The following is an 11,286-nucleotide window of genomic DNA, read 5'->3' as shown; positions in this document are numbered from 1 at the left end:
AGAGCAAGTCTTTGGGCCTCCAGAGACAATAATCTCTAGATGGATTTATTGGGCTTTAAGGCCCATTTCAAACCTTGAGCCTGGCGTGGTGGAGGAAAAGATAATATTTACCCCCCAATTGTCACTCAATTGTCAATTGATCCTAAGAGAAAAGAACTTTCAATTGGGATCCCCATCTATCATGCATTAGCAAATTAACCCTCTTCTTTAAATTCTTAGTATTAAAATAATACAGTGTCTCAAATTTTGTTTTGTTTGAGGATCTTTTTGAAAATAATATGATAATTGAGGGATGAGTACATGAACTGATTTTAAAGAGTGGACCTGTGAAAAATATACGGATCATCCTCCTCCTCCTCCAGAGGATCCATCAATTTTATTTATTAAAAAAATAAAAATAAAAATGAGGTTAATGCAGTTGGGGTTCTTCCTAGCTTTAGCTTCTGGTCTCTGCTCTTCTCATCTACATCGCCGGCGTCTCCGATCTACGTACGTTATTTTCATGCATTCCTCTCTCTCTACCTACATTTACTACTTCAAGTTACTCTAAATTTCCCCATGGACACCGTACCCAAATGGCTATGCTTTCCTTTCTTTGTATTTCTTTTTACCCTTTTCAGTTTTTAAAATTTGGTTATTGATGTTCTTTGCTTGGATCCGAAATAAGATTTTTTAAAAAAAAAATTAACCATATTAGGAGTAAAATGAAAAGTTTCTCAAATTGATGCCAATGTATGTTTGATGTTCTGTTTGTAAACAGAAAGATCCTAAGACGGGACAACTTGAAGGACTATCATTTGAATTTAATCTATGTGAAGCTGTGGCTACGGGGGAACAGGTGAGCTTTGCTTCGCATGTGTGTGCTTTAGGATTAAGTTTTGGGAACCCAGCCTTCTTGCTGTGTTGCTGAGGTGATGTGTGTTGTGTGGTGTTGTTATGTTTGAATTTTGATGTGATGTACAATTGATTTATTATATAGTGAGGCCGTTGTCAGGAGCGGACTAGTACTACGAGACTCACGAGGGAGTTTATTGATGCTTTACCTGTTTACCAAATGGATGGGAGGACTATGCATGGCGTAGGATCAATAAAGGAGTACTTCTGTATGTTCTTTTAATTTTCTGGTGATTATTTGGTGGATAAATTACAGTGTAGCGATAGGAAAGCAATGACTTCAACCAATCTTCTACATAAAGTTGAGATGACTTACGTTGTGTCTCCAATCAGGAGTTTGTTCATAGAAGAAATGGAGAAAATGTTAAAAGTATTGCTCATAGCAGGAATCCTTCATTTAAGATGAATGTTTAGTTGTCATGGAAGTATTTGTGGTTCTCAGAAAAGAAACTAAAAGTTAATCTCTTGTTAAGATGTCAGCGGTTTTATATTTATGTTACTTTTTTAAAAGTTTTTAGTAGTTCCCCGTGAGATTTATTTTTATTCCATAACTTTGCTATAAAATTTCTCAAGAAATGGGTTTGATTATTCAGTTTTGATGCTTAATCGGGTTATTGTGAGCTATTAGGACTATTGACGGTAAGTTGTAGACTGATTTGTTATATTTATGTACTGCAGTAACCGCTGTGAGAATAAAACCTATGCTTGGAGAAACTTTCGTGACTACTCCCTAAGACACCACCCTATGTTCCAAAGCAGTTTGATCGATGCGCAGTTATTGGTAATTCAGGAGATCTTTAAAAACAAAGTTTGGAAAGGAAATTGATGATTATGATGTTGTTATTAGAGAAAATGGTGCCCCAGTTGAGGTTAAGCTCTTTCTATTTATTTATTATTGTCAGCAGTCTAATTGTTTTTGCCACCTTTGAATCTTGTTGGTTTTGTTTTGCTATTTTGTTGTGGCAGAACTATACAGAGTTCGTGGGAAAGAAAAGCTCATTTCGCCTTCTTAACAGGGGATCTGCTAAAGCCCTCGATAAAGTTGTGGAGTTAGATGGTATGTGCACTGGTCTCTGTCTTACCATGCCTTTCATTTATTGCTAGAATACTGATATTATGAATCCTACAGAAACAAGAAAGGAATTGTCTAATGAAAATCAGAGAGGCCTTTCTCTTCTGCTTTTCTTGCTGGCTTGGCTTTGCCTTTTGTTTTCTGTAGGAAGTTCCAATAAACAATCCTGTATGTATATCTCATGTTAGGAGCATCTTTTGGATCAGCAGCTAAAGGAACTGGACTCGAGGCTCTTGAGTTTGCTCTCTCTATCTGTGAGTCAGTTGATATGCATGGTTTCACGGGGAACCCAGGATACAAAGAATGGTATAAAAATGTCTCAATAGTTATATCTGCAGAGAGTACTTCCCACACTTTTATTGTGGAACTTGACTAAGGAACCTTGTGTTATTTCAGGACAAGATATTCCTCTGAATCGAGACAAGGTCACACTCCTCTCCATTATCAGACATTACCATCCTGAGTAGATTAGCAGAAAATATAAACAATCAACACATAAAAAAAGAGTTCAAGAATCACACAAAGAATTTCATCGGTTGTATTATTTGCTAAATAACATTCAAAGAACAGGGCTCAATATCAGATCTTACTATCATGGATTCATTAATTGATAAAGAAAATAATTAAAACATAAAACTAGTTCAAAAATCATCATGTAAAAAGCAATGTCGTGTATTAATTAATTAATTATATACTAGCATAAAACAAATAAAAATAGCTCTTTTTTATATAAAAATAGTTTATCCATCATTTCTTTGGGTGAGTTGAGGTGAGCTTTCATGATGGATGGATGTTGGTTTTTGGTGAGGTTTAGGAACTGTAATGGTTAGAAAATATGGTGATTTGAGTAGGCGTGGGGGGCTGTAATAGCTGGAGATTTGAGGGTATTTCAGGGGCTATTAAGGGATGGTTTCAAGGTTGTTTGAGACTTTGAGTGCTGGTTTGGAGATTGAATTCAAAGCTTTTCGTGGATAGAGAAATGGTGGAAATGGGGGCTATTGGGCGTGTTCGCTCGTGAGGAGAAGAGGGGCATGGTTGGTAGTGAGGAAGATAAGCGACGGTGGGGAAGCTGCTGCGAGCAGGAGGTGATGAAAAGTGGTTATATTCTAATTGTTTTTTAGATTCTTCTTTTTTTTCTAATTTTTTTTTCTCCTCTCTTACTGTTCATCGAGCACCTATTTATATTATCATTATCTTTTTTTTTTATTTCTTCTTTTCTCATTATCTTTTCCTCACTTATACCACCTTTACCGCCTTCTTTTCTTTTTCTCTTTTTATATATATGAGTGTTTGAAAACATGATTATATTCGTGTTTTTAAAAAAGTTAAATTGTTTTATTAAAAATTAATTTTTTTATATGTTTTTGGATTGTTTTAATATGTTAATTTTAAAAATAATTTTTGAAAAATAAAAAAATATTATTTTAATGCATTTCAGCGTAAAAAACACTTTAAAAAACAATCATAACTATATTCTCAAACAGGTTTATATATATAAAAAACTTTATTTTAAAATCAAAAGAGAAGCATTTTCTAAATAATCAAATTTTCTTAACTAAATCTTATAGTACTTTATTTGATAAGCATTTTCAAAGATTCATGATCCATTACTGTGTTTATCTCTAGTAAATAATATGTAATAACTTCATGGGCATGCAATGTATTCTACATATGAGTGAAATACTTTTTGATATATATATATATATAATGAAATATGAGTGAAGTCATGTGTTGCATGGTATACTCTGGTTAAAAAAATCAATGAGATTATAAAGATATTGTTCTAATATAACATTAATTAGGGACCAAACTGTCACGTTTAGGAATAAAGAGACTAAACTATAACTTTACATATCAGGGACCATAATGATTTTTTGTCATTTTCTACCTCACAAGGGAGCTAGCTTGTCAATTTATCCTCTTCTTTGAATATTTATTAAACTCCTTGAAACGTTGACCCATATCATATAAATTTAACGAATTTCATCAAAGATCAATAATTTTAACAAATCATCATGATCAATATCAATTTGACATGCTAACTTAATCTTATCCAATAATTAACTTTAAAAACAAGCCCATTTAACCTTTAATCTTAACAGCTTATGGGTTAATCTGGGTTGATTTTGTCCACCCGTGACTTATAGACCTTGTTTAATAATTAGGGCACGATTATTAGCGGAAAACAACAATGGATAAACACCACGAGTATTACAATCATTAATTACCTTTACCTCGCGCACCTGGTTCTTTCCTAAATCCCACCATTCTATATCGAGACACGCGTCAAACACCCAGCGAACCCATTTTACACACTCACTCGCTCTCTCTCGACTCTTCCCTCTCCTCCTCTCTCTCTCTCAACCGGCCACATAAAAGAAATACATAAACAAAGGCAAACCCTAAAGATAGAGAAAATTTTGATTTTCAGGTTTCTTTTTGGATAGAAGTGTAGAAAGCTTTCAAAATCCCATCTTTAAATGGCAGAGATACACCCACCTGAGACCCATCTAAACAGCGGCGGCTTTGGCGGTGGAGGAAGCAGCGGAGGAGGGGGGGCATTAACTTCAACTGAAACTGTGGGGTCAAAGAGGCAGCGGAGGCCAAGTGTCCGATTAGGCGAGATAGGCGGTGGAGACCAACTTTATGAATCCCAACACCACCGTAGAACTGCCAGCAATAGTTGGAAACAACAGCAGCAGCAGATTTTGGGTTTTAAAGAGGCAAGTAAATCATCAAAGACTCGAGCTTTAACGAATTTAAGTGAGTTTAATGAAACTCCTGACGGGGATAATGATATTAATTTGGATAGTGTTGCAATTGGGAGTTGGAGAGTTAAGCATTCATCGAAAAAGAGAGGGTCTTTGAATGTTAGTGCCAAGCGAGTTAGGTCTAATTGGGTGTCTAAATTTGATGATAGTGGTGGTGGAGTTGGTAATGGTGGTGAAGGGGAGGAGAAATATAGCGATGGTGAAGATATGGGTGAGGAGGAGGAAGAGATTTATAGAGAATTTGATGTTGAGAATTCAGAAAGTTTGTTGAAAGAACAAAGCCCAATTCATGATTCACTTGAGAATTTGGGAGATGGGAATGAGAGGGAAGTGTACTACAATAGGAGAGTGGTTAGGGGGAGGAATTATCGTAATGTTAATCAAGATTATCTTCCTGAGGGGGTTGAATTATCAAGCCCGTCGGATAATGATACGAGAGATTATAGGAATAATGGGAGGTGTGGCGATGGCAGTGGCAGTGGCGGGGAGGATGGAGTGAGGATTTGGCTGAATAGTTTAGGGTTAGGGAAATATGCGCCTGTTTTTGAGATTCATGAGGTGGATGATGAGGTTTTGCCAATGTTGACATTGGAGGATTTGAAGGATATGGGAATCAATGCTGTTGGGTCTAGAAGGAAGATGTTTTGTGCTATTCAGAAGCTAGGAAAGGGGTTTTCTTGATGTTTTTGGGTGAACTTGCAGTTCTGGTTGTTTTCTAATGGAGAATTTGTTTCAGCCATGGTAATTAAGATGCATCATGTCTGAATTTAATTTAAGTTATTTTGTTCCATCTATTGTACTTTTTGGTACAATAGGATGTTTTGCTTAGTATCACTTTCTTGCCCTATATCAATGCATTTTTTATTCAGTGCAATTTTATATTACATGGCCCTCGAATTAATTTGCTTGAGCAGTTGTAGTTGTGTTCATGAGCCTGAAGCTATATTTGATGTGCGTATTCCCTTAATCATCTCTGGGGTAGTATTGTCATCTCAAACTGTTTAGTAACCCCTGTTTGAATTAAAATCCAGAAGTGGTTGCCATTCCTCAACACTAGAAGATTGGCTTTTTATAGATCTCTGAGTCGGTGGTTTTAGATTTTGTCAGCATGAAGTGCAACCTATCAAATGAGGTGTGGTTTGCATTTCAACTTTCAAGGTCCGCTGAGGTTGCCAGAATTTGTAGTTGATTTCCTGTGGTATATAGCCGTGCAGTTTTTAAAATGCTAAAGTACCCTGATGAGTTTTGTAATTACTTTGCAAACTGTGACTAGGCGAAAGAAAGCCATTGCATCAATGAGGTCTCTACTTGTGGAGTGGTTCTGAAAGATGCAGAGGTTATATTTGAGAAGAGCAAATGAAGTTCTTTTTTATGGAGACCAGGGTTAATAAATTGGTGATTCAACACATAGTGTCTTTATTCAGAGCATAGGAGTTATTTCTATATATTGTTCTGTCATTATTATTTCCTCTGTAAACAATATTGTTGGATATTGATTGTCTAATATTTGACATCTCAGTTCACCTTCATTTAAGCTGAAATGAGTTTTTCATATTTGTTGTTGAATGCAGGTTAATTAGAAGAAATATTAAGTCAATTCCAAAGATTTGGAGAAGACTTGTTAGGTAACTCATGTTATGGCATTCTTGATCATGAGCCGTTGTAGAGATCTCAAACTGACAGAAAAGTGGAGAAGGTCATACCTTTGGAGCATGCTTCTCAGCAAATGAAGTATTGGTCAAATTTGTTTTAGTAAGAGCTGTGCTAGATGGAATCGATTCCAAATCAGTGCTTGCTATAGAGCTATTCTTCTCTTGTTGAATAAATAGAACGATTTACTGATATTTTCCAAAACCAGCCATTTGATGATAGATGCTTGACATTGAGAGAGGAGTTGAATATTGTTGTTTGCTAATGGAGAGAAATTGCGGGCAGCATTACATGTCACTCAGTTTTCTTTTTCCAGTGTTTCTTCTTTTATGCATTTAGATAAGCTTCTTGTTTTAGAATTGATATAACACATATACACCTTGTATAAGCTAAGCACGTCTTTGAACATTTGCAGGCCAGTTGGTATAACTTTGATCATATGTTAATGTTTGTGGACCAAATTTTGTGAAAGAAGCCATGTCGAACTCGCCAACATTAAACTTCTGTGGGGGTCTGCTGGCTTTGAGGTTCCATTGGCAGAGCTGCAAATGTGATATTCATTTGACTAGTTTAGAGGCTTGAAGATCTCCTCGCAAAGGTCCTATAATGTAGACATACCAGATAAAGTGCTTCTTGAAACTTGAATGTCGGTCTGCAGAGTACAATTCCTAGCTTATTTATGAGGTCAAGATTCAGGATTAGACGTCGTCTCTAGAAGGGTGCATAGTTCTTTTTTATCCGTACTATAAATGTCCGCTACAGTGACAACTATCTCTTTACAAGCCCTAGCAATTTGCTGTATTAGAAGTTAAAAGTTGCTCCATTGTTCAAGATTCAAGAATCTGCTGTGGGACAGTAGGCAGGGAACTAAGATTATTCATGGCATGACATGTTTCAGAAAACTAACGGAACTTGTCATTTCTATTAACTGTACATATAAAACAACATATATAAAATTAATTATTTTTTTCAAACGTTAAGAAAAGTTAAATATTTTTTTCCCCATAAATAGTTTTTCATTGACTAAATTTTAATGAAAATAAAACACGTGAGGATTTTTTTATATAAAATATGTTTTTAAAAGAAAAAACAAATTATGATAGCTTTGTGAGATTGAGATATCAAAAGTAAATTATTTATAACAAAAGATCAAATTGTATTTTTTTATTTTAAATTAAATAAAAATAATAATAATCTTGATAATAAATTGTGAAATTGCTTCTTCTTTTTTTTAATTGAGGGGCAAAAATGCATTAAATAAAAATAATAATAACAAACTAAATATTGTGACTTAACCTGTCAAACTTACACTCTAAATTATGAAATTAACTAGGTTTAATATTTTTTTCTATAAATCTATAGTTGACCTAAATATATTAAAAAAAAACTGAAAAACAACCCAACACCCTAGGCTGGTGAAAGAAAGAGCCTAGGTTCCAGCGTCTAAGCTTTTAATTTGTTTTCTAATTAAAGGGGATGGGTGACTTTAAAACAAAAATCAAGGTAAACAACACATTGCTCGTTGTGGCAAACGATGTGTTATCTACTAACCTAGAATCTGGATACCATTGTGATTATAGTTTTTAGACCTGGCCCGGTTCAAGACTCAGATTCTGAGATGTGACCGGGTTATCGAGTCACCCGGTTCAATTTTTTAAAAAAAATCAAAACGACGTCGTTTTGATAAAAATAAAAAAACAAAAATCAACGGGTTGCAACTGGGTTTAATTTGACTGAGTCTTGTCGGGTCAACCGGGTCGCCAAGTCAACCCATCAGGTCACACCGGGTTTTTTCTTTTCCTGTTTTTTCTTCAACCCGACCCGGTTCCAGCCCCGGGTCGGCCAAGTCCCGGGTTGACCCGCCAGACCAGGCCGGGTTATAAAACTATAACTGTGATGATTGAAAAATCTGGTCGATTGGTTTTTTTTTATAAAAAAAACCACTTATTTTAACTCAAAAATACCCTACAAACACTCTTAAAACATCAACCAACATATCAACCTAATAAACCATAAAAAAGTTCAAATCATAAAATTAACCCGAATAAATTTTCTTATTCTTGACTTAGACATGGGTTTTTAGATAATATTGAGGATCAAAAAAAATCACTATAAGACTCCTCTTATTGAATGGATTATTTTAACACAAATTTTAACCAATTTGATGGTTGTAATAGGTTTTAAAAACAACTTTCTCTTTGTGTGTTGGATTCCGATGAGTATCTCTCTCTCTTCTCGTAAAACCATAACTTAAAAATAAAAAAAAAAAGATAAAGTCTAAATACTCAAATAAAATTACTAAAAGAACTAACCACTTAATATATGAAAAGGATGGGGCACCAAACTTTTTTTTTTTTAATGAAATTCCTGATTTGGTGAATTGAATTGATGCAAGATTGACCATTCACTCCGTCTACGTAACCCCTTATGTAAGAGACTTAGAAGAATACCAAAAAAAAAAAAAAAAAAGAGGAGGAGGAGGAGGAGGTAGCAAGGTAGCATTACAAGAAACAGTTGAACCTCTCCAAGTTTGACTTGCCCAATGCCCGACCTTTCTATCAACGTCCTTTCTTTCTTGAAGCTTCCGGCAACAAAGTCAATATCAATGAATGGAGATTCAAAAACATCAACAAAATTCCATTATCGCATTAAGATGAGAATACAATATGAATGGGGAAGTGTTAGGTATATTTAGATTTAATGTTTAATATAGATTCCGTGTTTATGTAAAGAAAGGAATACGACTTTAGATATATTAATGTCCATTGCCATTTCAACCATAATTTTCTATTATTGTTTGGCGACGCAAGCTTGGATTAATCCTCCAACTACACATGACTCCTCCAATAATTATTTCTTCAATTGGGTCCCTTATCTATATATCTTTTTCTCAATTGGGTCATTTTGTTACAATAAGTACTGCAGATCTTGTTAAATATTGCAAATGCTATTGAATGGTTTTCTAACTACTTCTAGCTTTCTCAGAACTTAGAACGTGCGTGGAATGCAGTGAATAATTAATTCCCCTAATATATTGCTATAATTGTTCTTGCAGCATGTTGAATGATGGAAGAAACAGGGTTTTTCCATGTTTTAACTCCTGTGGGAACTAGAGCCAGGGAGAAAACACATGCGCTATTCAACATCGTCTTCAATTTGGCGACCCAGTTGATGAAATCAGTAGTTGATGGACTCATTTACCCACTCTGTTTTTTGGAAAAAAATAAAATAAAAAAGAGTTGATCTCCGTAGCCGTAAAAGACCACCAAGATCCCTAGGTGAAGAGGAAGCATTCAAAACGAGATAAATTGCAACACGCATGCACAATTGAAAATCCATACAAGGCAAGTACTTGGATTCGGAGAAAACTACAACCACATATACGAGAAGTCCAATGTTGTTGCCGGCTTTCTTCCTTCATCTGCTTTGCATCCAATCCCTCTAGAAACTAGAAAACTTGTTGCTTTTTAATTGATTAATTAATCATCACCAGCCACGAACCTCTCTTCTACGTACTACTTCAACTAATCAAAATCCTTCCCATTTTTTCCCAAATAAAACCATAGACCTCTCTCTCTTGGCCACCCTTAACTCTCTCTCTCTCTCTATCTCGAACCCCAAACCAACCCAACGATTATGACAAGATCACAGCAATATCCTCATCTTTTCGTGATCACTATAATTCTTATTCTTCTCTCAATCAATTCAGTTCCTTCAATCTCTGCTCACTTTTTCCATAGCAATGTTTCAATCCCAGAAGACTTGCTCAAAAACGCAACCTCTAATCCATGGAGTTTCTTCCATCAACTATCCGGCTGCCATGCTGGTGAAAAATACGACGGCTTGGCCAAGCTCAAAAGCTACTTCCAGTACTTCGGTTACATCCCCAACTCCCTCTCCAATTTCACCGACGATTTCGATGACTCCCTCGAATCTGCTCTCCGAACTTACCAACAAAACTTCAACCTTAACATCACTGGCCAACTCGACGACCAGACAGTTAACCACATCGTACGGCCCAGGTGCGGCAACCCGGATATAGTTAACGGCTCTTCCAGTATGAACTCTGGCAAGACACATAATACCTCGTCCAGTCACGTTCACACTGTTTCTCATTACTCCTTCTTTACTGGGATGCCACGTTGGAGGAAGCAAGCCTTAACCTACGCGTTTTTGCCTGGGAATCAATTAACCGACGAGGTTAAGACCGTTTTCTCCCGCGCTTTCGACCGGTGGTCAACGGTGATTCCATTGACATTCACGCAGGCGGATTCCATCAACGCAGCTGATATTGGAATTGGGTTTTACAGTGGCGATCATGGAGATGGAGAGCCGTTCGATGGGGTTCTTGGGACTCTAGCACATTCTTTCTCTCCGCCAAGTGGACAGTTCCATCTTGACGGGGACGAGAATTGGGTCGTGACAGGGGATGTTAGGACATCGTCGTTGACGACAGCTGTCGATTTGGAGTCCGTGGCAGTACATGAGATTGGACATTTGCTAGGTTTAGGGCATTCCTCTGTGGAAGAGTCCATCATGTACCCTACTATTTCTTCGAGGACTAAGAAAGTAGAATTGGCCGACGATGATATTCAAGGGATCCAAGTGTTGTATGGTAGCAACCCTAGCTACAATGGTTCATCTACAACATCCGTTCAGGAGAAAGAGACTGGTAGCAGTGGGGCCCATTGTCTTCGTTCAAGGTGGGACCTTATTGGGTTAATCATGGCCTTTGGATTTGTTCTGCTGCTTTTGTAGGTTAGGTAGATTAGATGATTAATATTTTATTTTATTGTTTGGTGCTTCGTTTCTTTTGTATAGACCATATAGTAAAGGCGGCCCGGGTATACTTTGTGATATGTTTATTCATGAAATACGATTTACTATTTTTTATTTGTA

At 36.2% G+C, this 11,286-nt stretch overlaps 2 protein-coding genes across 4 annotated transcripts; both read left to right on the top strand.

Moving 5' to 3' along the window:
- Positions 1-344: 344 nt before the first annotated feature.
- Positions 345-7,218, top strand: LOC133678745 (uncharacterized). 3 transcript variants are annotated; one of them, XR_009836030.1, is made up of 8 exons: positions 345-489; positions 761-838; positions 980-1,103; positions 1,573-1,763; positions 1,861-1,951; positions 2,155-2,272; positions 2,363-2,391; positions 6,309-6,684. XR_009836030.1 is itself a non-coding variant. In XM_062101231.1 (3 exons), exon 1 carries the CDS (start codon positions 4,447-4,449, stop codon positions 5,416-5,418), a length of 972 nt encoding a protein of 323 aa, XP_061957215.1. In that variant the 5' UTR covers positions 3,703-4,446; the 3' UTR covers positions 5,419-5,478; positions 6,309-6,489; positions 6,803-7,218. The 3 variants fall into 3 exon arrangements, 2 of the variants coding, with proteins under 2 accessions (XP_061957215.1, XP_061957214.1); XM_062101231.1 differs by lacking the exons at positions 345-489; positions 761-838; positions 980-1,103; ... (2 more) ...; positions 2,155-2,272; positions 2,363-2,391 and adding exons at positions 3,703-5,478; positions 6,803-7,218 and having other exon boundaries at positions 6,309-6,489; XM_062101230.1 differs by lacking the exons at positions 345-489; positions 761-838; positions 980-1,103; ... (2 more) ...; positions 2,155-2,272; positions 2,363-2,391 and adding an exon at positions 3,703-5,478.
- A 2,463-nt stretch (positions 7,219-9,681) lies between these two features.
- LOC133678589 (metalloendoproteinase 3-MMP-like) lies at positions 9,682-11,286 on the top strand. Its single transcript, XM_062100959.1, has one exon. The coding sequence runs from the start codon at positions 10,024-10,026 to the stop codon at positions 11,143-11,145; it is 1,122 nt and encodes a 373-aa protein (XP_061956943.1). The 5' UTR covers positions 9,682-10,023; the 3' UTR covers positions 11,146-11,286.

This window comes from Populus nigra, chromosome 18 (genome assembly GCF_951802175.1).
Source record: "Populus nigra chromosome 18, ddPopNigr1.1, whole genome shotgun sequence".
Classification (NCBI taxonomy): domain Eukaryota; kingdom Viridiplantae; phylum Streptophyta; class Magnoliopsida; order Malpighiales; family Salicaceae; genus Populus; species Populus nigra.
This window is presented reverse-complemented; position numbering and strand designations above follow the sequence as displayed.

Excerpts from the sequence above, each read along its gene's own strand:
- LOC133678745 (XM_062101231.1), top strand. The coding sequence starts at position 4,447 with ATGGCAGAGATACACCCACCTGAGACCCATCTAAACAGCGGCGGCTTT.
- LOC133678589 (XM_062100959.1), top strand. The coding sequence starts at position 10,024 with ATGACAAGATCACAGCAATATCCTCATCTTTTCGTGATCACTATAATT.